The sequence below is a fragment of the Chelonoidis abingdonii genome, chromosome 3, assembly GCF_003597395.2.
Source record: "Chelonoidis abingdonii isolate Lonesome George chromosome 3, CheloAbing_2.0, whole genome shotgun sequence".
Taxonomy (NCBI): domain Eukaryota; kingdom Metazoa; phylum Chordata; order Testudines; family Testudinidae; genus Chelonoidis; species Chelonoidis abingdonii.
The window spans coordinates 192,938,519-192,964,650 of record NC_133771.1 but is presented as its reverse complement, the minus strand read 5'-3'; the positions used below and the strand labels follow the sequence as shown (position 1 = coordinate 192,964,650).

General features: G+C 46.3%; 1 protein-coding gene and 1 pseudogene across 9 annotated transcripts in view; both read left to right on the top strand.

The window, feature by feature from the left end:
• Positions 1–26,132, top strand: part of CCDC88A (coiled-coil domain containing 88A) — a 341,661-nt gene that overhangs the window by 133,177 nt on the left and 182,352 nt on the right. For all 9 annotated transcript variants that reach the window (XM_032784366.2, XM_032784364.2, XM_032784363.2 and 6 more), the window contains one exon: positions 9,902–10,071. In XM_032784366.2, coding sequence (XP_032640257.1) covers positions 9,902–10,071 — 170 coding nt within the window. The remainder of the gene's footprint in view (positions 1–9,901; positions 10,072–26,132) is intronic.
• Positions 16,001–17,067, top strand: LOC142046507 (interleukin-10 receptor subunit beta-like; annotated as a pseudogene).

Below are 26,132 nucleotides of genomic sequence, written 5' to 3'. Positions count from 1 at the left end.
CCAGCCAGGGCTTTGTCAAGCTGGGCCTTAAAAACCTCTAAGGATGGAGACTGGAATGGGTTACCTAGGGAGGTGGTGCAGTGCTCCACCAGCCTCCTAGTCAAATAATGTTTCCTAATATCCAACCTTGACCTTTCCCACTGCAACTTGAGACCACTGCTTCTTGTTCTGTCATCTGCCACCATTGAGAACAGCCGTGCTCCATCCCCTTTGGAAGCCCCCTTCAGGTAGTTGAAGGCTGCTATCAAATCCCCCCTCACTCTTCTCTTCTGCAGACTAAACAAGTTCAGTTCCCTCAGCCTCTCCTCGTAAGTCATGTGCCCCAGGCCCCTTATCATTTTTGTTGCGCTCCACTGGACTCTCTCCAATTTCTCCACATCCTTTCTGTAGTGGGGGGCCCCAAAACTGGATGCAGTACTCCAGATGTGGCCTCACCAGTGCCGAATAGAGGGGAATAATCACTTCCCTCAATCTGCTGGCAATGCTTCTACTAATGCAGCGCAATATGCCGTTGGCCTGCTTGGCAACAAGGGCACACTACTGACTCATATCCAGCTTCTCATCCACTGTAATCCCCAGGTCCTTTTCTGCAGAACTGCTCCTTAGCCAGTTGGTCCCCAGCCTGTAGCGGTGCATGAGATTCTTCCTTCCTAAGTGCAGGACTCTGTACTTGTCGATGTTGAACCTCATCAGATTTCTTTTAGCCCAATCCTCCAATTTGTCTAGGTCACTCTGGACCCTATCCCTACCCTCCAGTGTGTATGCCTCTTACCCCAGCTTAATTTAAGTTGACGTGTAACCGCTGGAGTAATTAAGTTGATTGGGCTTGCCCAAACCATGCTCATTGTCTTGGGGGAGTGCATCCTCACTAGCAGCGCTTGCATCAATGCAGAGAGCAGTGCACCATGGGTAGCTATCCCATGGTGCAACTAGCCTTAGGGTTTTTTGAGAAGGGCTTTCAATGCCTTGTGGGACCAAAACATTGTCTCAGGTTAGAATGGGAACATGGCTTTGACCTCCCATAATGCAGTGTCCTCTTTCCCTGTCTCCTTACCCTGCTATCAGTGGCAAACAACCCATACTTTTTCATGCCTGTTTTCGAAAGCCTGGCTTAGCCACGTGTACATCATAGCCCAAGAAGTATAACCCTGCTGAGCTGTGCTCTCTTGTTGTGAGCATTGCGAATGCCTTACACCTTATCCTGCAGTATTTCCAGAGCTGAGACATGAGCTGCTGCATGGAACGTTGCGATTTCCTTCAAGCAGCTCTGTTGCAAGCCATAGAATGAAACAATTCCCAGTTGCTGCTAGCAGTCGCAGAGCAGCTGAACATGGTGGAACTCCATTTCTGGTCCTGGGAAAAAAGCACTGACTGGTGGGATTGCATCATTATGTAGTTATGGGATGATGAAGAATGGCTGCAGAACTTTCAGATGTGGAAGGCCACTTTGCAGGAACTTTGTGCAGAGCTTTCCCGAGCCCTAAAGCGTAGCAATACTAAAGCTTCTCTGAGAGCGGAGAAGTGAGTGATTGATTGCTTTGTGGAAGCTAGCAATGCCGGACTGCTACTGGTCAGTGTGGAATCCATTTGGAGTTGGTAAATCCTCTATGGGAGCTGTTGTGATCCAAGTTTGCAGGGCCATTAATTGACTTCTGCTAAGTAGAGTAGTGACTCTGGGAAATGTGCAAGATATAGTGGATGGTTTTGCTGCAATGGGGTTCCCTAACTGCGGTGTGCAATATATGACATGCATATTCCTATCTTGGCACCAGACCACCTAGCCAAAAAGAACATAAACTAAAAGGGATACCTCTCAATGGTGTTGCAAGTGCTGGTGGATCACAGGGATCATTTCATGTGCATCAACGTGGGATGGCCAGGAAAGGTGCATGACGTGTGCATCTTTAGGATCACAGGTCTGATCATGAAGCTGCGATCAGGGACTTTCTTTCTAGATTGCAAAATAACCATTGATGATGTAGAAATGCCAAGTGATCCTTGGAGACTTAGCGTCATCGTTGCTCCCATGGCTCATGAAGCCATACACTGACCACCTGGAGTAGTTCAACAGTAGGCTGAGCAAGTGCAGAATGGTGGTAGAATGTGCCTTTGGACATTTAAAGAGTCACTGGTGCAGTTGGCTTACTAGGTTAGACCTCAGTGAAAGCAATATCCCCATTGTTATCGCTGCCTGCTGTGGGCTCCATAATATCTGTGCAGTGAAGGGAGAGAAGTTCCCACAGGGGTAGGGTATGAAGATGATAGGCTGGCAGCTAATTTTGAGCAGCCAGATACCAGGGCAATAAGAAGAACCCAGCAAAGAGCTCTGCCTTTCCAGGAGACTTTGAAAACCTGTTTCAGTAATGAGCCACAGTAGTGTGTGCCACTTCCCTCTGCTGTGCCTTCCCATACCATCCCCTCCATTGCATCAGTTTCCCTGTACCTCCCCTTTCACTCACCAAATCCCCATGCTTAGAATAAATAGAGTATTTCATTATTGAAACATTGACTTTAATTGCACAAACAAAGGAACTGAAAGACCTGGAAAATAGTTTAATCTTGAGCAAACTGTTTGATAAAACTGGGAGGGGAGAAACCAAGTCAGCTTGTCTGTGTAAGCACAGAAGTCTTGCCTATCAAAGGTCTTCGAGTGACCGCCATTTGCTCTTAGCACCCTCCCCAGGTGTTGAATAGAAGGGATACTACACCTCCCCCCCCACTCTTCCTGGAAGTTTCGGGAAGGGGGATTTTGGAATAGGGTGATGTTTGCAGGCCGTTCTGCAGGGGCTGCAGAGGGAGTCTAGCCTCAAGCTGTTTTTCTTAAAGCTCAGTCAGATGCCTCAACATATCTGATTGATCCTTCATAATCCTCAGCATCTCATCTTGTATGGGATGTTCATGCACCTAGGATACTTTTGCTCTCCATGTCCGTGTTCAGTTTTTCAGACAATGAAATCCTCCAGGCTCTTAGCTCTGAATCAGCTGTCCCAGAGGTATTCATTATCCCGTCGAACATGTCATCACCAGTGTTCCCTCTAATTCTATGTGTGGAATAAATTTTGTTGTTTGCACCAATATTGAGGTGATGTGTGACACATCACCTTCAGCTTGGTGCACATAACAAAATTAATGTAGTGGGATGAGGCCGAGGGGTTCAGAGTGTGGGAGGGAACTTGGCTATGGCAAAGGTTGGGATGTGGTAGGATGAGGGCTCTGGTTGAGGATGTGGGCTCTGGGGTGGGGCTGGGGATGAGAGGTTTAGCGTGCGGGAGGTGGCTCAGGGTTGGGGCAGAGGGTGGTGGTGCAGGGGCTGCAGTCTCTGGGGTGGGGTCAAGGACGAGAGGTTTGGGGTACAGAACAGGGCTCAGAGCTGGGGCAGAGGGTTGGGGTACAGTGAGGGGGTGGGCTCTGGGGTGGGGTCAGGGATGAGAGGTTTGAGATGCAGGCTGCTCCAGGGCTGCTGTGGGAAGAGATGACATATCCCAGCCCTCTCTCACAGCAGCTTGGGGTTGGGGGAGAGGCGCCTCTCCCCAACTGTGGCAGCTCTGGCAGGGCTGGGTTGGGGCAAGAGAGGGGCTCTTCTCCCCGGTAGCTCCAGCAGGCCTGGGCCAGGCCGAGGGAAGGGCTTTTCTCCTCTGGCCAAGGCAGGTCTGCGCTGGAGCCGGCGGGGAGGGACGCCTCTCCCCCAGCTGTGGCAGGTCATGCAAGGTTTAATAGGCAGCTGTGCAGCCACGCAGCTTAGAGGGAATTTAGGTCATCACACATTCTTTTTCTGTCTTCTAATCTATGAAAGTCTCTCCGACAGTGTGGAGCAAATGCTAAAGGCCAACCTTTCTACTGTAAGGCATGCAAAGCACAAGGCAACCATTGTCAGTGCATACCCTAGTACAAAGTTGCTGTTTTAAAATCACACTCCTTATTACACTGAAGTGGAAGCCAGAACATAATCAGTATCCCTAGCTATTCAATAAACTAGTTTGCTGTTCCAGCCATGATGAGTATGGCCCAGTGGTATGGGTAACGAGCCTTGTGCTGCAACTTGTGGGCAACCCGCTTCGGGCGCACAAGTGGACAGATAAGGAATGCCCCCTCCCCTTCACAGTGTGGATGGTGCTTGGAGACTGGGGACCAGTGTTAAGCTTCCCAAACTGCGGCCTTTGTCCATGGTGGCTCCGCGGGGGAGGGGGTTGTGGCCACGAGAGAACCTAGGAACCCTCCTCCCCCCATTTAACACTGTTGATAGCGGTTGACCTGGGCTTGCAGATTCCAAGGTCAAGCAGATCCCTGCCATCCAAATCACAGGCATGTTAGGGAAAACGGGATTGAGGTACCTGGAAATCGCCATGGGTGAGGGATCACATGCTCTGTTTGCAGTACTGGCACTTAGAATCATAGAATCTCAGAGTTGGAAGGGACCTCAGGAGGTCATCTAGTCCAACCCCCTGCTCAAAGCAGGACCATCCCTAACTAAATCAAAATGTAATGAAATGTAATGAAAAATTCCACCATCTCCCCTAGGTGACCCTATGGATTATCAGTCTCCTGAGGGTAACAGAGGTAGCAAGGGAGCAAATGCTGAAAGCATCTGGGTAAAGATCTGGTCCTCATGCTGCTATGCTGTGTACTGGAATGATGCCAGCAGAATTAATACTGGAGTGGCATGGGAAAGTGTCCTACTGAGGTGGAAGAAATAAGACCATTCTCCCCAGAAACCTTGTGCAAATGATAGCAGAGTATCTCCATGAAAGTTTCCTGGAGATCTCCATGGAAGACATAGACAGTCTTTTCCAGGGGCACCCTCTGCGTAGTTGGAGCGGACACTGGGAAGCAGATACCCACTGCATCTCACTTCTTCTTCACATTAAACATAAAATGTGAGAGCGTATAACCCCTAGAATTTGATTGGAACTGCATACTCACCAGAGGTGCCTTCCCTGGCATCACACTCAGCCATTATGCTATCTTGCGACGAGCTGGACTGCTCTTGGGTTAAAAATAGCTCCTGACTCTCAGGGAGAATGGATCCCCAGCTTGCCTGTCTCCCATTCTCCTCCTCCTCCTCTGCCTCATCCACAATGCCCTCCTTGTTGTTGCCTTAGGAGACCCGGGACTCAGACTCCTGTGAGGTATCCACACTGCGTTGGGGGTAGTGGTGGGGTCGCCTACGAGAACTGCATGCAGCTCATTGTAGACATGGCATGTCTGTGGTGTAGAACCAGAATGAATGTTTGTGTCCCTTGTTTTCTGGTACACTTGCCGAAGTTCTTTGATTTTCACACAGCACTGCTGTATGTCCCTGGAGTAGCTCTTTTCCACCATGCCCCACACAATCTTCAGTAGATGTCGACGTTTCTGTGGCTGGATTGGAGCTGTGCCTGCACAAACTATTCTCTCCACAGACCAATAAGGTCCACCACGTCCTGGGCTTCCGAGCTTTCCATGTTGATCAAACAGGAAATGGGAATTCAAAAATTCCGAGGGCTTTAAAGGGGAGGGATACATATGTTTCCTGTGTACCCGACTGCTGTGCAGCGGAGTTGAAAATTATCACCAGAGTGGTCACAGCGGAGCATTGTGGGACACCTGCTGGTGGCTGATGCATTCTGTTTACATAGTGCTGCGTCTATACTGCTTCTCTGTCGACCCATCAACTTCGAATTAAGCGCTATGCCTCTTGCGGAGGTGGAGTAATTAAGCTGACATAACAGTTGAGTTAGGTTGGCAGAAGGGACCTGGTAGCGTAGACACATACATTACTAGGCTGACGTAAGGCGGCTTCTGTCGACCTACATTTATAGTGTAGACCAGGTCTAAGTCAGTGGCTCTCGACCTTTCCAGGCTATTGTACCCTTTCAGGAGTCTGATTTGTCTTGCATAGTCTCAAGTTACATGTCACTTAAAAACTACTTGTTTACAAAATCAGACATAAAAATTCAAAATGTCACAGCACAGTATTATTGAAAAATTGCATACTTTCTCATTCCATAAAATTATAAAATAGATCAATTGGAATATAAATTATATTTAGAGCAGTATAAACAAGTCATGTCTATCTGAAATTTTAGTTTATACTGACTTTGCTAGTGTTTTTTATGTAGCCTGCTGTAAAACTAGGCATATATCTAAATGAGTGATGTACCCCCTGGAAGACCTCTGTGTACCCCCAAAGGTACCCTTACCTCTGGTTCAGAATCATTGTTCCAAGTCACCATGTGGGCCCTGCTACCTTATTAAAAGTTTTGTAGTGCACTTTGACATACTGCTGCTTAGTGCCCATACAGCAACATAAAGTTTGTGTTTATGAACAATTAGACCATGGCAAACTGGGGTGTTACTCTACCCTTCAGTAACCTGCTGCAGTCTCACTGTCCATATGCACCCTGCTGACACATGTTAACAGACCATTAATGCGCTCTGATCTAGTCCCATTTCAAAGAGGATTGTTAACACACACCAACAGGATACACACAGACTGTTATATCGTGGCAGACTACTGCAGTTTAGTTTCACACCCTATCTTGCCATGGTCTAATTGTTCCTCAAGGGACCCAGTACCATTATCTTCTGCACCGTCTCTAGCGGTTCAGTTTCCATTAGTACTAATGACTCTGGTACTTGTAATTTTGGTCAACAAGATCATCCTCATTGACTTTCTTTGCAGGACCAGCACTAACAGGGTCATCACTGATGAAGCCTCCCACCTCACAGTCAGTACCATCCTACCCAGTACCATATTGGTATTGTCTACACCTCCTATATAATAGCTAGAGACTTCCCTGACTCTCTACTGTTCTCTCATCTGAGTCAGGGAGCATCAGGGAAGATCTTACCCAAATACACACTTACAGACAATTCTTATTAACTAAATTAAAATTTATTAAAAAAGAAAAGAGAGAGTGAGTATTGGTTAAAAGATCATTATACATACAGACTTGAATAAATTGTCAGTTTCATAGTAGAGATGATGAGCTTTATAGTTGCAAAGAGTTCTTTCAGACTTAGTCCATAAGTTCAGTCCAATTAAACTTGGGTATAATAGTGTCATTGTCTGTCTTTCTCTTTGAAGGTTGCAGTAAACTGTTTATGACCTGCTTAATGGATAATTACTTTATGCTAATTGATGCAACCAGTTACCTGTGTATCCATAGGAAGTAGGTAATTCTACTTCAAAGCATCTATTCTTCATCCAGCAGATCAACGTGTTGATATATATAATATCAGGTTGATCTGCTGGGTGAAGAATAGTTGCTTTGAAGTAGAATACTGCAGAAACTATCAGAGGCCTGCACCCCAAGAAAGGGGGAAAAAACCATAGGCAGGAGTTGTAGACCAAGCTGCATGAGCAAGCATCTCAGAGAGGTGATTAAGAAAAAGCAGAGAGCCTACAAGGAGTGGAAGAAAGGTGGGATTAGCAAGGAAAGCTACCTCAGTGAGGTTAGAACATGTAGGGATAAAGTGAGAAAGGCTAAAAGCCATGTAGAGTTGGACCTTGCAAAAGGAATTAAAACCAATAGTAAAAGGTTGTATAGCCATATAAATAAGAAGAAAACAAAGAAAGAAGAAGTGGGACTGCTAAACGCTGAGGATGGAATGGAGGTTAAGGATAACCTAGGCATGCCAAATGCTAAGTATGTACTTGCTCATCACTTTAATAAGGCCTCATAATGACTAGGATAATAGTAAAGGATGACAAACAGGAACTGAGAGATATGGAGGTAATATTACCCACATCTGAGGTAGAACCAACTCGACAGCTAATGGGACAAAACGGAGGCCAACAACTTCTGCAAAATATTAAAGGAACTGCACATGAAATGCAAGCCTTAGCAAGGGGAATTTTAATGAATCGGTAAAACTCAGGGGTTTGTACCGTACCGACTGGAGAATTCTAACATAGTCCATCTTCAAAAAGGAAAAAAAGTGATCCGAGTAACTATAGGGTCTGTTGTTTGAACATCGTAGTATGTAACGTCTTGAAAAAAATTTTGAAGGAAGAAATATTAAGCACATTGAGGTCAATGGTAATTGGGACAAATTACACATGGTTTTAAAAAGTAGATCATGCAAACCAACTGATCCCTCCTTCGAGAAGGTACGATTATTAGACAAAGGAAATCATGGATCTAATTTACCGATTTCAGTAAGCATTTGACGGTTCTACTGAATTATAGTTAAATGGAAAAGATGGGATCAATATGAAAATTGAAAGGTGGAAAAGGAACTGGTTTAAAGGGGAACTCCAACGGTCGTACTGGAAGGTGAACTGTCAGGCTGGAAGGAGGTTACTAGTGGAGTTCACGCGAAGTATCAGTTTTGGGACCAATCTATTTAACCTTTTTATTACTGATCCTTGGCACAAAGAGCGGGAATGTGCTAATAATTTTGCGGATGACACAAAGCTGTGGGTATTGCTAACACAGAGAAGGACAGGATCTCATACAGGAAGATCTGAGATCCTGTAAACTAGTATATAAAGATGAATTATATATATGAAAGTCAGCAAGTCATGCCCTAGGGATTAATACAGTGAATTTAGATAGTACATGTGGGACACATCAGTTGGAATGCACAGTAGCAAAGGACCTGGAGTATTGGTGTATCACAGGTGATAGCTCAGCCGCAGAGTGAGTGCGTTGTAAGCAGAATGCATTTGAGCAGTAGCGCCGAGTATCCAGCAAAGAATAGGAGACTGTGTTAGTACCAGTATATAGATGTGAGATATTGGGGGAAAATACTGTGTGGCAGTTGGTGGCCAAGTTATAGAGATGAATCTCAAAACTGAACAGGTCAGACGGGGCTAGGCAATTATCGGGGAATGAAAACTTCTTATGGAAGAAAGATCATAAGAGTGGCTGTGTTTAGCCTAGCAAAAGAAGGTTGCCGGGTTTGGGCATTGTTGCTTATTCCTGTATAAATATCAATGAGCATTAAATCATTAGGGGAGAGAGATTATTTAAGCTTTAGTACCATTAGACCACAAAACAATGGGTTAGACAAGATGGACTCATTAGGACATTATTAGACTGAGATAAACAAGTTCTACTAATTTAGATGAGTTAAGTCTGAACACCTCCAAGGGAAGTGGGCAAAAGAATACACTGCTTAAAAGACTAATGCTTGATAAGAGTTTTATGGAAGGATAGGTATGATAGGATATTTAATGCCTGCAATTGATCTGGATTATAAGGCAGAATAAGGCTCCCATATTGCTGTGATGGGTGTTGGTCATATGGATAGGGATCTGATTACTGCAGAAATCCTTTCGTGAGTCTGGCGTGAATCTGCCCACATCCAGGTTAGCTGATCCCATATTTTGGGGTCGGACGAAGTTCCTCAGTAATTGGGCAAGGGCCCTGAGCTTTGCAGCCTTCCTTCGTTCTGCATCGTGGCTACGTGTGGCACTTGCGGTTGACTCGCAGCTTGAGGTCTCAACCACCACTTTGAAGACTCAATCACCTCTGACATAGTTAGTTTACTAAAAGGATGGGTAGGGTTCTGTGGCCTGCTTTGTGCAGGAGGTCAGACTAGATGATCATATTGGTCCCTTCTGACCTATGAGTCTATGAGTAAAGTCAATAGAAGCTGTTGGGGAGTGAACATTTTTGAGAATCGGGCTTCTTATTTGGTACTTAAATATGAGACTAGAAGTCTAAATTTAAGCATCTGTTTTTGAAAATCTTATTATGTGACTTGCCAGAAGTCACAAAGGAAGTCTGGGGCAGAACCAGGAATTGAACCCAGTGTTCCTGATTCCAACTTGTTCGTTTACAAGACCATATTAGTTTAGTTGTTGTATCATTTCAATTTTTGACTTACTGTACCTATAAAAGTTAATTGTTACTCTTTGACATATAAACAGCCATCTGAAGTACTTATATGCTTGTTGTGTTTTATGTCTTAGACTATCGTAGAGCTTTCTGAAGAACGGGACTGTCTTCATTTTCTACCTCATGCATCAGCAGCACAATCACCTTGTGGATCTCCAGGCATTAAACACACTGAAAGCAGACAGCACTTGTCAGTGGAGCTGGCAGATGCTAAAGCAAAGATAAGAAGACTTAGGCAGGAGCTGTAAGTACATATTGATTGGGAATGAATCTCAATATGAGAATGGGGTACTTGGGTCTTACAATATTGCTGACCTCACACAATACAGTACTCTCTAGGCCAGTTGTCCAGTTTTCAATATGAAACTGTAGTTTCAAATGCATTTTGGAGCTATTACTATTACAAAGAGAAGATTTCTAGAGTGTGAGAATTTTACTCTAACAGCCATAGGCACCAATTCTATGGGTGCTCCAGGGCTGGAGCACCCATGGGGAAAAATTGAATGCGGAACACCCATTGGCAGCTCTCCAACCCGTCTTCCCCCCCCAGCTCACCTCTGCCTCTGCTCCACCTTGGCCTCCTCTCTGAGCGGCTGCTGTGTCCTGCTTCTTCCTGATCTCTCCCAGCATTTGCGTCATTGTCATAGCTTCCTACTCAGATTTGAACCTTAGCGTTCATAACCTGAGAAGCTAGCATGAACCCTCTAAGCTTAATTACCAGCTTAGATCTGATAGGCTGCCAGCAACCAGGAATCAGTGCCTGGTACACTTGGGTCCCCCAAAACTTCCCTCTGGGACCCCAAGACTCAGATGCCCTGAGTCTCCTAACAAAGGGAAATAAACCATTCCCCCCACCTCTCTCCCACCCAGCAATTGCCCTTCTGGCTCACCTTAGAGTACTGATGCATACCTTACATCAACAATACCATACGCATGTCCCTCTTCCAACAAGAGACGCCTAAACCCAAAGACAAGAATACAAGAGAGAACTTCCTATCTCTTCTTCCCCCTTAGCTTTCCCGCCCTGGAACACTAAGGAAGTTAAACAGCAGAGAGCAGTTTTTCCCCCCTCCTGTCCTTTTCCTTTCTCCACCGAATTCCTGTGGTCAACTAGAAACAAAAAATCAACAGTTAAAAGCAAACTTTTAATAAAAAAAAAAGAAAGAAACGAATAGAATGAGTTCTCTGTAATACTAATGGTAAAATACAGGGTTTTCAACTTATAGAAAAATGAATACAACCAATAGAAAAGTGAATAAACACCTTACCGCAAACAGATACAATTTAAAGTACTTATAGCCAATACACATAAAGACTCCACCAACCAATACACACATGCAAATACAGCAAAACAATTTAAAAGAATTATAACTTTTGCTAACTTTGTACTTACAACTGGAAACAGAAGATTAGAAGGACTGGAAATAGACCCTCATAGCTAGAGAAGCACAGAACAGACAAAGCCCAAGACCAAGAAAAACCCACAAATTCCTTCCCCTTAGCTTTGAAAAATCCGGTTTCCTGATTGGTCCTCTTGTCAGGTGTTTGGTTCCCTTTGTTAACCCTTTACAGGTAAAAGAAACATTAACCCTTAGCTATCTGTTTATGACAGTCGTGAAACAGCTGTTTCGCACAGCAAGCCTCGGAGGGAAGGGGGAGGAGGAGGAACGCAGCATCCTTGGGGAAGAGGCAGGGCCGGGGCAGGGATTTGGGGTGGGGTCCAATAGGGGTGGGCAGAGGGGGATTGGGCTGAGGCTGGGGAGGCCTGCTGTAGTTTCAGATGTGTGTTAGTGTGTATGCTCTTTCTCTTACTGTATGTTGATAATTCCTTTGATGTTTTAGCTATGAACATATCAACAGAACAATGGGTTGAACGTTTGAGTATGTTGTGGTTAGTTTGTGTCATTGTGATGATGTAAAATGAGTGTGAAGTGCTCATAGAAGTATACTATGGAACTTCCTCAGGGTTCACATACTTGGGAACTCCTTGCGGGTTTGGGATATACTTGACTAATCCTGAGTTGCCATGCAGTTCAGTGACTTATGTTGAACCTGTGGTGCCTAGTTGGTGTAATTGAGCCAATTCACACTCACAATCTTCAGATAATGTAAATGCTTGTCTGTATGAGAAGTTAGTGTACAGCAAGCTAGGATGTGAATTTACAGCACAGTAGCTGCAACCTCACTAACTCCCTATGTGTACATTCTTACAGCATCTTTGTGTGTTTTACCTTAGGCTTGGTAAGCCAGTCAATTGACCAGTCAAATAATGTTATTCGTCTGTTATTTGACCTCTCCCTTGTATCAGCCAACAACTTGCTGATAATATAAAAAGTTCTGGACGATTGACAGTGTTGTGACATCACATCTCTATAGAAGTCCCTCTCTCCCTGTTCTGTTTCTGCTCCTTTTGCTGCTTATGAGTTGATGGTTTTTGCTGCAGGGAGGAATGGCCACCTGCCCCCTTACGTGATCTGGGAGTCTATAAGGGTCCTGGGGAGGAGAGGGCAGCATGCCCCAAAGCATTTTGATTGACTGGAATCATCTGGAATAGCAGCACTTAGAAATAGAACTGAATGGCTACTGGTTGACTGAAATACAAGAAATACTTCATAATCTAGAGAACATTCCAGAAGTAATGAGACATTAATAACAGTACACAGAGCTCTGTGTGGCTTGAAAGCTTCTCTCTTTCACTAACAGAAGTTGGTCCAATAAAAGATTCTACCTCACCCACCAGTGACATAATAAACTATGCAGAGTTGGAGAAAGCCAAAATCATTTGCATGGAAATTTTTTTTACTAGACAGGAAAGTGGAAAAACTATTCCAGCTATGTGGAAGTTCTTTTTTCTGAGTTTGATTCAACCTGTAACTTCATAGTTGCTGTTGCAAATTTTAAAAGATATACAAATGAACATACAATTCTGATTGAGGCAGCAAATTATAAAGCAAGAATCAGCTCATTCAGTCATAAAACAATATGGAGTGCAATCCCAGCGGCTGAAGTGAAATATTTTGCTCTTCCATCATGATGGAAAGAGTTGTGTCCTCATTGCATTCTAGCTGCAAAGTGGTAGAAATTCTTTTCACAGTTCTGTGCGCTACTGCTTGTGCAGAACGAAATTGGTCGGTTTGTGGAATCGTGCGTTCAAAAGCCAGAAATAGACTGAAGGCCTTCACTACTGGGAATCTAGTGACCATGCATCATAATTTAAGATTGGAGAAGAAATAACTGATGACTCAGTAGTCATCAAAGAGCAAGAAGGAGATAACTGATAACTGATGAGGATGACAAAGATATAGATGAAGCAGTTGAAGCTGATAAAGAAAAAGAAGATAATGAAAAGCAAGCTGCATGGAGAGTTGGCTTGCTGCCTACCTAGTAATTTAAAAATTACTTTTCTTTTTTTCTTCATTTTGTAACTGTTCAGTCTTGAATGTTTGCATTTAAATGCTTACCTGACTTGTCTAAAAAAGGAAGTAATAATTCTTTCATTTTTTAGAACCGCCATTTCATTGTGTTTAATATTTTTTACACATTTAAGTACTTGATTTTTGTAACTAGGCTAAGCCTATTGAAGACCATAAAAATTTACTCTCTTTTGTTACTGTTGTTACTGTTCTAATAATAGTGCTTTAAAATATTTGACCATTTTTGTCATTATTTGACCATTTTTGACCAATGTTCGATTAATCAACTAACCAATTATTTTGGACTGGTCAAATGCCCAACCGTACTTTAGCTTAGTATGCTTTTAAGTATACTTAACTAAAATGCCCCAATGCACTTTTAGTGCACAGTAAACATGTCCACGTAAGGAGTTAGTGTAAAGTAGCTAGTGTGTCGTAAATTCGCACTCTAGCTCGCTGAGCACTAACTTCTCTGTGAAGACAAGCCCTAATTCAGCACTGCCTTTCAGTTTACACAATGCACAGGAAGGGGAGGGATAGCTCAGTGGTTTGAGCATTGGCCTGATAAACCCATGGTTGTAAGTTCAATCCTTGAGGGGGCCATTTAGGGATCTACGGCAAAAATCTGTTTGGGGGTTGGTCCTGCTTTGAGCAGGGAGTTGGACTAGATGACCTCCTGAGATCCCTTCCAACCCTGATATTCTATGATTATTTCAGGTGCAAACACCAGTATACTTCCCCATCTGTCTTGTTCTCCACTACTACTCTATCAATGGTATGTGCCTTACTCTGCTTTAAATGTGTCTTTTTATAGATGTAATCTTGTGTGGGAATATATTTGCCTCAATAATTCAGGCGGTAGGGAAAAGGCAGGGTGAAGCAGAGAGCTGTGGGCTCTGAGCAGGTCAGGACTTTAAAAAAGATTGTTCTTCTTCGAGTGATTGCTTATATGCATTTCAATAGGTGTGTATGATCGTCAGAAGGTTTTTCCTCTAGCGGTACCCGTCAGGTCAGCTGTGAAGACCACTGGAGTGATGCCATCATGGCAGTGTATATAGGTCCCTGCCAACATGCTGCCTGCTCAGTTCCTTCTTACTGTCAGTGATGGTCGTTGGAGCAGCTCAGTCTCTTGCATTTGCAAGTGGCTACCTAGTGGTTCCCTTTTCTTATTTGTAAATAGTTTGAGTTGTAGTAACAGTAGTTGTATAGTAGTTTATAGTTAGTTAAGCTTACTTTGGGGAGGGCGGGCTAGTTTTCCCCAGGCACCAGGGCATGCCTCAGGGTTTAAGGCATGTGAGAGGTGTGCAAAACCTATACCTAAAGGCGATCCCCATACTCCTTGTCTTAAGTGCCTAGAAGGTCATCGGACAGACAAGTGCCCAATTTTCAGGAGCTTTAGACCCAGGACTAAAAGAGAGCAGGACTATTGTTTAAAGCTCCTCCTGATGGAGTCAGCCCTCCGCCGTCAGCTGGTACCGGAAACAGCACTGGCATCATGGGTGCGCAACATCCAGGCCTCAGTGTGGAATGCCCTGGCACCGAGGAAAGACTTCTCCAAGGAGCATCAGCACTGTTTCCTGACTCATAAGGCCAACTCTAGCAGGCAGTACCACTCACAGTCCCGAGTGCCACATAAGAAAAAGAAGGCAGTCGGGGCCCTCCCGCCCTCCCCCCTCCCGTTAAGAAGCTGCAAGGGAATTCCAGTGGGATGCATCCTGCGGCAGGACACACACGGCCTGGCTCTCAAGACCTGACTCCATTGACTCCTGCCCCAACTGGAGGTCTGTCGAGTCCAGTATTGGTGGACTCCCTGACTCGGGAGGAGTTGGAGGATGAGCTTGACCCTGCCTCCATGCCGGGTAACTACAAGGCAGCGTGTGACCTTATTTCCATGATAGCACAATCCTCGGTCCTGGAGATGTGAGCTCCAGCACCGATGTAGACGCAGGCTCAAGTTCAAGCATTGTCAGCGGTACCTACAACAGCATCTATGATGACGACGCATGTGGCACCATTTCCAGCACCCTTCATGGCACCGATGGCAGCACTGACCCCCCATTCATTATCAGGGCAAGCCCATGATGTTTCAGCACCACTCCCCATCACCCCAGTACAGCTCCCCGGCACTGTCGGGCTTGTCTTCCCCGTGGCTGAGCTCAGAGTACTCTTCCGAGTCAGAGGCTGAGTCTTTTGTCTCCCGACGCAGTCAGTACTGCTTGCAGTCCTGGCACAGCAAAGTAGTGGACTCGTCGGTACCAGCAGTATCCTGGCCACACCAGTGGCAGGGCCCAGTACAATGGCCCTTTTGGATTACTTGGGCCCATCATCAGGGTCAGGGCTTCAGGACCATATCAATGGCATTCACACCGTGTGCTCCCCCTCGGCAACATCAGTGTGACATCACACCTCCCAGGGCTCCAGAGGACCCGGCTCAGGATGAGGATTCTGGGCCTCCATACTCAGGCGCAGCACCCAAATCAGCACCACAAGTTGTACTGGAGCCACCTCCAGCCACGAGGGGGACTGACGCACCTGACTCAGGCTCTAGGGAGCCAGAAGGGCAGGAAGACCCAGTCCCATGGGCCTCCTCGAGAACAAAGGGTAGGAATTAATGGTAAATTCTCAGAATGGAGAGGGTAACTAGTGTTGTTCCCCAAGGGTCAGTCCTAGGACCAATCCTATTCAATTTATTTATAAATGATCTGGAGAAAGGGGTTAACAGTGAGGTGGCAAAGTTTGCAGATGATACTAAACTGCTCAATGAACATTGTCATCACGGAGTGTGACTTCTCTTCTCTGCCTGTATATGGAGAATACACCTTATGAGTCAGGGCTGAATCAGAGAACGAAAAATCAGACTGGGTGAACATCATCTTTAAGCCACTCGATGACACAATTGTTGGACCACCTGATGTAAAAGTGAAATCTGAATCCGGATCTTTGCATGTAGATTTCACAGGCCCTCTCGCTGTACAAGAGTCGCATGTGTGGCCTTTAAATAAATATTATGGCTCTTGGGTTTACAGGGTGCTATACTGGAAAAAAGGCAATAGTGAAGAGGTTATAACCACAGATTCTAAATATAACTCAGAAATATTATCTGGTTTGGACCCTTGGACAATATATTGTCTTCAAGTTCAAGCAGTTATTCCTGAATGGAACAAAACAGGAAAACTGAGTGAAGAGTTCTGTGATATGACAACTGCTAATGGTGTAACTCCAGCGTGAATAATTCTCACTGTTCTTCTAGTATCAATGTTGGTTGTTCTAGTATCAGTTCATGCCTGTTTCTTTATCTTTTCATATATATATCGACAGGCTAGATATGTCTTCTGCCCTACGTATTCTTTTCCACAACATCTGAAGGAGTTTTTGAGCAACGCTTCCTGCAGTTTGCAGTTTCTTTCACCACGTTCACCAGAAGAGGATCACTCCTTTGACAAGTTAACTGTCGTTTCGGAAGAATCTGAAAACTGTAGTGATGAGACAAGCAACAGAAAGGAGCAGCTTCAGGACTCCCAAGAAGAGAGTTCTATTGCAGAAAAAGTTTCAGCTTTTGAAAAGGGACCAATTTCAGTCTTATACCTGATTCAGGCTGAAAACAAGTACCCAAATAGACAATTAAATACGACTTTATATTGAGAATGCAGCAGCAAGCACTTGGTAAAATTCCAGATTTAAAATGTGTAAAGAGAATTTTGTCAATCGTATTTATTTTTCAACTCTGAGAAACATTATTTTAGATGACTCCTGAAGTGGGATGCAATTTTTAGCCACTCATTTTTAATGATTTATTTATAACCTTTGTCACGAATTATATTGCACTATAATACAGTTCTTCTTGTAACGTAAGTATTAAATATATAATTAATGCTCCAAAACGTCTGTTAGTCTATAAGGTGCCACAGGATTCTTTACTGCTTTTACACATCCAGACTAACATGGCTACCCCTCTGATACTAAACTGCTCAAGATAGTTAAGACGAAAGCAGACTGTGAAGAACTCCAAAAAGATCTCCCAAAACTAAGCGATGGGCAACAAAATGGCAAATGAAATTTAATGTGGATAATGTAAAGTAATGCACATTGGAAAAATAACCCAAACTATACATACAATATGATGGGGCTAATTTAGCTACAGCGAGTCAGGAAAAAGATCTTGGAGTCATCGTGGACCAGTTCTCTGAAGATGTCCATGCAGTGTGCAGAGGCGGTCAAAAAAGCAACCAGGATATTGAATCATTAAAAAGGGGATAGAGAATAGACTGAGAATATATTATTGCCCTTATAATAATCCATGGTAAGCCCACACTTGAATACTGTGTACAGATGTGGTTCCCTCATCTCAAAAAAAATATACTGCACTAGAAAAGGTTCAGAAAAAGGCAACTAAAATGATTAGGGGTTGGAGAGGATCCCATATGAGGAAAAGTTAAAGAGGCTAGGACTCTTCATTTGGAAAGAAGAGATTAAGGGGGGATATGATAGCGGTATATAAAATCATGAGTGGTGTGGAGAAAGTGGATAAGAAAAAGTTATTTATTTGTTCCCATAAAACCAGAACTAGGGGTCATCAAATGAAATTAATAGGCACAGATTTGAAACAAATAAAAGAAGTTCTTCTTCACGCAGCCCACAGTCAACCTGTGAACTCCTTACCTGGAGGTTGTGAAGGCTAGGACTATAACAGAGTTTAAAAAGAAACTGGATAAATCATGGTGGTGAAGTCCATAAATGGCTATTACCAGGATGGGTAAGGAATGTGTCCCTGCCTCCTGTTCGTCGGAGGATGGAGCGGATGGCAGGAGAGTGATCACTTGATCATTGCCTGTTAGGTACTCCCTCTGAGGCACCTGGCATTGGCCACTGTTGTAGACAGATATTGGGCTAGATGGACCTTTGGTCTGACCCGGTACGCCGTCTTGTGTTCTTATGTTCCTCTTTGCTGGACGAGGCAGTGGCGGCCACCACACCGCCCTACCGATGATGACAATAGGAACGCCTAGACCTTCTTACTAGTGTGGTCCTAAACCTCCAAGCGGAGAAGGTCACAGCGGAGTCAGACCCGATGGTGGACATCCTTGCCCCAGAGGGTCCATCTAGAGTGGCTTGCCCGATGAGTGTGATCCAGTACACTACTGTGGTGTTCTGGCAGATTCCAGCCTCGTAACACCCACCGCTAAAATGATGGAGAGATGTTACTTTGTGCTGCATAAAGGGTATGAACACCTTTTCATCCACCCACAACTGGGAACTCAGCTGGGTCATGCGGCAAATCACAAGGAGTGGCAGGGGCAGCCAAGTCCTGCTCCAAAGTTACAGGACGCTGAGAAGCTGGATCTTTTTGGCTAAAGGTCTGCTTGACCATGGGCTCCAGCTCGAGTGGACACAAGAACATGGAGATAAACTGGACACTAGGAAGTTTAGACTTGAAATTAACTAAGTTTCTAACCATTAGACGATGAAGTTCTGGAACATCCTTCCAAGGGGAGTAGTGGGGGCAAAAGACATATCTGGTTTTAAGACTAAGCTTGAATATTTATAGAGGGATGGTAGGATGGGATAGCCTAATTTTGGCAATTAATTTGGCAATTGATCTTTGATTATCAGCAGGTAAGTATGCCGAGTGTTCTGTGATGGATATTAGATAGGGTGGATCTGAGTTACTACAGAGAATTCTTTCCTGGGTGCTGGCTGGTGAGTCTTGCCCACATGCTCAGGTTTTAACTGATTGCCATATTGGGTTGGGAAAGAATTTCCTCCAGGGCAGATTGGCAGAGGCCCTGGAGGTTTTCGCCTTCCTGTGCAGCATGTGGCACAGGTCACTTGCTGGAGGATCTCTGCAGCTTGAGGTCTTCAAACCACATTTGAGGATTTCAATAACTCAGAACATAGGTTAGGGGTTTGTTCGGGTGTGGATGTCCCTCTTGGTGCTGAGGTTAGTGGTCCCTTTTGACCTTAAAGTCTATGAGTCTATGAGTGGCCAACCAGCAACCAACTAGCAGTACTCAGCCACTATGCTTTCAATGCCTGGAGCACATTAACATAGTTTCAGGAATTGCTCCCAACTGACTTGTGCAAGGAGTTTAATGTGCTTCTAGAGGAGGGCAGGGTGGTCTCAAGAACCTCCCTCCAGGCTGTGTTAGACTTAGCAGCTTGGACTATGGCCACTACCCTTACATGAGATGCAATACGTGGCTGCAAGTGTTGGGTATACCACTGGAGGTCCAGAACACTATCCAGGACCTGCCCTTTGACAGATCAGGCTTGTTTGCCCAAAATACGGACTCTTGCTTGCACGGTCTTAAGGACTCGTGGGCGACTCTAAAGTCTTTGGGGATCCACACACTGCACCCCAAAGAAAACCATTTAAGCCTCAGGTCCCATCCCACTTCTATTCTGGGCCCCTGAGGTGAGACTCGTCCAGGAGATGAAGCAGGAATAATAGGAGACGCCTGTTGTTGTCCTCCTCAGGCCAAGGCCAGGGTTCTTCAAAACAGCCCCTGGCCCAAAGCCAAACTTTTGAAGATGCAACCAAGGATGGAGCACCTGTACCAAGCTTGGATCCTTACCCACTCTTTGTGAATCAACTGTCCCACTTCTACCATGCTTGGTCCCAGATCACATCAGATTGCTGAGTCCTCAGCATAGTGTATGTGGGATATTCTTTCCAGTTCTGTTCCCTCCCACCCTCCTTCCCCATCTTTCTTCAGGGACCCTTCTCACGAACAACTCCTTCTGCAGGAGGTGCTATTGCTTCTCACTATAGGGGCAATAGAGGAGGTCCCTCAGGAGTTCAGAGACAAGGGGTTTTATTCCCACTATTTCCTCATCCCCAAAGCCAAGGGTGGGCTCTGGCCTATCCTGGATCTGCAAGACTTCAGCACATTCATAAGGAAAATGAAGTGGTCTCCCTGGCCTCCATCATTCCTTCCCTGGATCTAGGAGACTGGTACTCTGCCCTCGACTTGAAAGATGCGTACTTTCATATCTCCATTATCCCGGCCCATAAACGATTTCTTCACTTTATGGTCAGTGGCCAGCACTACCAGTTCAGGGTGCTCCCATTTGGGCTTTCGGCGGCCCCCCCGGGTATTCACGAAGTGTATGGCGGTCGTGGCAGCTTTCTTGCGCAAATGTGAGGGCAAGTTTTCCCGTACTTGGATGACTGGCTCATCAAGGCCAAGTTGCGAGCACAGGCTGTGAAGCATGTGTCTCTGGCTCAGGCCACCTTCCTCAGGCTGGGCGTCATATTGAACATGCCCAAATCTACACTAGCCCCAACACAGAGAATAGAATTCATAGGAGGTCTCTTGGACTCCATGCAAGCCAGGGTGTTCCCAAGCCACGCTTCCAAGCACTCGGAGACATTATCAATGATGATGATTCCCCACGATGATGGCCAGAAATTGCGTGAAACTGTTGGGGGATATGGTGGCCTGGGCATATGATGGCCTGCACATACATGGTCCAGCACACCAGATTGCGCCTTCAGCCTCTCCAGGCCTGGTTGGAGCAGGTGCACAGGCCAATCAGGGACCCACTGGACAGATTAATCACCCTCCCTCCCTTGCATTCGCGAGTCTCTCTGCTGGTGGCTGGAGCCACAAGTTGTCTGTGCGGGAGTACCCTTTCCTAATCCTCAACTTAAGCTATCACTGGTTACAGACGCTTTGATGCTCGGTTGGGGAGCACACCTGGGAAATATCAGAACCCAAGACCTATGATCCTATGCAGAACTATCGCTGCACTTCAGTGTAAGGGAGATGAGGGTGGTTTGTCTGGCATGCCTAGTGTTCCAAGCCCGTCTTCAGGGCGCATGTGTGTCGGTGCTGATGGACAACACCCCAGCAATGTTATATATAAAATAACAGGGTGGTGCTCGCTCCTTTCCCCTGTGCCAGGAAGCCCTCGGACTGTGGGACTTTTGCATCGCCCACTCAATACACCTAGAGGTGACGTACCTTTCAGGAGCGCAAAACGAGCTAGCCGACTATCTCCACTGCTTGTTTCATGGTCATGAATGATCCGTCATCGTGGACATTCCACTCTCGATTTCCTCACATAGACCTGGGGCTTTCCTCACATAGACCTGTTTGCGATGTGGAGCAGCAGGAAGTATCAGTGATTCTGCCTGTTTCTGAACCAGAGCCCAGACTCCATTGCGGACACCTTTCACCTTTCATGGACGAGTCACCTGCTTTACGTTCCCGCCCTTCCCTCTCATACACAAGTCCTCCTTAAGGCTCACCGGGACAGGGCTTCCTTGATCCTCATAGCACCAGCGTGGCCCCGCCAGCACTGGTTTACCATGCTGTTGAACCTCTCAGTGGACCGACCAGTAGCCCTTCTTGTGTCCCCGTCCTTTATCACACAGGACTATGGCCATCTACAACACTCCAACCTGGAGTCCCCCCCCCATCTCATGGCATTGAAACTCCATGATTGAACCCGCTCAAGCTTTAGTGTTCACACTCAGTTAGGGAAGTTTTGCTGGGAAGTAGGAAACCCTCCACTCGTGCCACATACTTGGCAAAGTGGAAGTGGTTTTCCATCTGGTCTCTGCAAATGGGCAGCCCTCTGCAGCAAGCATCAATTCTCCTTGTTTTGGACTACCTACTGTACCTCAAGCAGCAGGGGTTGACAATATCATCTATCAAAGTATGCCTGGCTGCCATTTCGGCCTTCCACCGGGGAGCAGCAGGTAGATCAGTCTTCGGAAATCCCATGGTGGGCCAGTTTCTCAAGGGTTTGGACAGGCTTTATCCCCAGGTGCGACAGCCCATTCCCCAGTGGGACCTCAACCTAGTCCTATCCATGCTCATCAGGCCCCCTTCTGAGGCCATGGCAACCTGCCCTCTGTGCTACCTTTCCTCGAAGGTGGCCTTTCTGGTGGCCATAACCTTGGCCAGAAGGGTCTCTGAGCTCAGAGTACTGACATCTGAGCCTCCCTATGTGGTCTTTTATAAAGACAAGCTGCAGCTACACCCTGTTATAGCGTTCCTACTCAGATCTGAACCTTAGAGTTCAGAATATAAGATGCTAGCATGAAACCTCCAAGCTTAATTACCAGCTTAGATCTGATATCGCTGCCACCAGACAGGAATTTTAGTGCCTGCCTCACTCTGGTCTCCCAAAAACCTTCCGTGGGGGACCCCAAGACTCCAAAGTGTCCTAGTCTCACACAAAGGGAAGATAACCACTTCCCTTCTCATCCTCTTTACCACCTCCCAGCTTCCCCTCCGTGGTACCCTGGAAGATTACTGACTTAAACTTTTGGAATTATAAAACAGAGAGGACAATTTCCTTCCCCTCTCCTTTTTCCCTTCACCAATTCCCTGTGAAGTCTCAGGACTCAATTCCCCTTGAGTCGCCCACTTAGGAAAAAACAACAGGTTCTTAAAAGAAAGCTTTATATAAAAGAAAAGAAAAAGACATAAAAATGGTCTTTGTATTCACAGGTGACAATTACAGGGATTGGCTTAAAAGAAAACATGAATAAACAGCCTTATCCAAAAAGAAATACAATTTAAAACATTCCAGCAACTACACACATGTAAACACACACAAAAAAAACAATATAAGCGTATTGTTTTTCTACTTTGTACTCACAACTTGGAAACAGAAGAACAGAAAAGCCTGAAGGTAGAGAGATCCTCTCTCAGAGCCAAGAGAGCACAGATGACAGACAAAAGACACACACCCAAAAATTCCCTCCCTGAGCTTTGAAAAATCCAGTTTCCTGATTGGTCCTCTGGTCAGGGTCTGGTTCCTTTGTTAACCCTTTACAGGGAAAAGAAACATTAACCTTAGCTATCTGTTTATGACACGCCCCCAAATCACAGACAGTGGGAAACTTCACTGGCGGTGATTTCTCCTAGAACTTTGCATAAACAGATTAATACAACACATGCACTTTACATATACTACTAAGTATGTAAACTACAAGACTTCTACATTTAAGGACAATTTTAACCAGTATATTCTGGAAACTCTCATGGAGAGAGTGCCATCAGCTACTTTGTTAGAAGCCCCTGAAATGTGTTGAATTTTCAAAATCAAAATCTTGGAGAGCTAAACTCCAACGAAGAAGTTTCTTGTTGTTCCCCTTGGCGGTATGAAGCCACTTTAGCGCAGCGTGGTCAGTTGTAGCTGGAACTGCCGTCCCCAAACGTATGGGTGTGCTTTTCCAGGGCGACACAATGCATAGCATTCCTTTCACTGACTGACCAGTGACTTTCCCTCTCAGACAGTTTCTTGCTGAGAAACACGACAGGATGGAAGTTGTGATCCGGTCTCCTGCATGAGAACTGCTCCTATACCACGCTCAGATGCATTGGTGGTTAGTAGAATGGTTTGTCAAAGTCTGGGCCCTAGCACAGGGTCAGACGTGAGCGTCGCCTTAAGTTGGGTAAAGGCCTCCTGACACTCATCAGTCCATTTAACTGTATTTGGCTGGGTCTTTTTGGTCAGGTCAGTCAGTGGTGCAGCGATTTGGCTGTAGTGTGTACAAACCGCCTGTAGTACCCGGCCAAGCCTAAGAAGATTGGAACCTGTTTCTTTGACTTTGGGACAGGCCACTTTTGGATAGCCTCCACCTTGGCCTGTAGGGGTTTATGGTTCCTCGGCCGCTGCGTGTCCCAGGTAAGTCACCTGTTTGGTCGATTTGACACTTTTTGGCCTTAACAGTTAGTCCGGCCTGCCTGATACGCTCAAAGACCTTTTCCAGGCTGTACTAGGTGTTCGGGCCAGGAGTCTGAAAAAATGGCCACATCATCGAGGTAGGCAACTGCATATTCTCCCAGTCCTGTTAGTAGACCATCTACCAGCCTCTGGAAGGTGGCGGGTGCATTTTGTAGGCCGAAAGGAAGTACATTAAATTCATACACCCCCGCATGGGTGACGAATGCTGACCTTTCCTTGGCAGGTAAAAGAAACATTAACCCTTAGCTATCTGTTTATGACACACCCTCACCCTGCATTTCTACCAAAGATTCTCTCATGTGAACCAGGACATATTTTTATCTGTGTTCTTTCCTAAGCCACATGACAGTAACAGAGAGTGAATGCTCCATTCCAAATTGAGTGCATAAAGCCATTTCGTAAGTCACCACAGCTCTTTATTGCAATCGTAGAGAGCATGAAGGGGCTTTCCATCTTGTCCAAGCGCATTTCATCATGGATCACATCCTGCATCAGAATGTGCTATGACCTAGCTAAAACTCCAGCCCCCCCTGCTGACAGTGCACTACACAAGAGCGCAGGCTTTGTCTGCAACATTCCTTGCACAGGTCCCTATCCAGGACATGTGCAAGGCAGCAAGGTGGTCTTCCATCCACACCTTCACGTCACACTACACCATCACCCAACGGGCAAGGGACGATGCAACCTTTGGCAGGGCAGTGTTGCATTCAGCAACAAGGTGAACTCCAACCCCTTCTCCTGGGAAATTGCTTGGGAGTCACCTGAGCAATCACTTGAAGAAGAAATGCACATGAATGCACATGAGCAATCACTGGAAGAAGAAAAAATGGTTACCTACCTACCTCTTGTAACTGTTGTTCTTCGAGATGTGTTGCTCATGTCTGTTCAAAGTAGGTGTGTGCGCCCCGCGTGCATGCCAGCTGGAAGATTTTCCTCTAGCAGCATCCGTAGGGTCGGTCCTGGTGCCCCCTGGACTGGCACTACTTTGGCACCCTATAAAGGGGCCCACCAACCCTCCACCCCCTCAGTTCCTTCTTACCGCCGGTGACGGCTAGCTGGAACTTCGCTTGCTGATAGCAAGTTTAGCAATGTCCCATCGTCGTGTATATAGTCCGTGTATATAGTTAGTCTGTCTAGATCAGTTGTACATAGTTCTTAACTGTTGGGGGGTCTCCCGCACCTTCTTGTCGCCCCGCCGGGGCATACCCGGGTCTCCCGGCTTTAAACTCTGCAAGGACTGTGGAAAGTTCATGCCAAAGAGTGACCCGCACTCTGCTTGTTTGAGGTGCCTCGGGGAGAGCCAGCAAAGGGACCGGGGCACTATTTGCAGGGGCTTCCATCCCAGAACTCTAAAGACAGAGCTCAAAGACTTAGAGTTCTTCTGATGGAGGCTGCCTTGCGGCCACCTTTGGACCCGCAGCCAGTCGATGCAGTGCGAGGACATCATTGTCGGTGCGGGGCGCCCCGGCACTGGCATTAGGACTTAGGGCCCAGCCCAAATCCTCCAAAACCAGGTACCAGAGGGAGTCGGGTCATAGGAAGTCAGCCTCAGTGCGACACCGCTCGCCCTCTCAGGTGCCCGCTAAGAAGAAGAGGCCGGTGAGGGAGCGATCACCCCGCCAGGACCTCCATAGGCCGACGCCGTCCACCGGTACAAGCGGACAGGCTGGGCTACAGCCCCGGCTGCTCCGTCAACTCCCGCGCCGGAGAGAGGGCTGTCGAGTTCGGAGCGACCAACATCCCCGCACCTTAGCAGAGATGTGAGTCTCCTCTCGAAGCTGGAGGCATTCGAGGCGGCCTCAGACTTGCTGAGTCTCCCAGTACCGGCCTCCCCGCATCGTGGCAGGGAGTTGCTGACCATAGCCCGTCCCCCAGTACAGTGAAGGGGCAAGCCGGCCACGATGTCGCCTCCCTCTCCGCCCCGCGCCTCCCAGGGGGCACTAGACCCGAGAGACAGCTCTCCGCCGCTTCAGCGCCGCTCTCTGGTGACGACGGGTGCCGCTCCCGCCAGGTCCTCTTATTCAGAGACGTCAGACTCAGAGGCGGATTCCTACCACTCCAGCCGGTCGGCTTCTGGAGTGAGCCACCAGCGGTACCCACCACAGTGGCAGCAGCAATGGCAACCGCCCTCCCAGTGGCTGTTTTGGACCCCCTGGGCCTACCTCCAGGTCAGCCTCGGGTTCCTCGG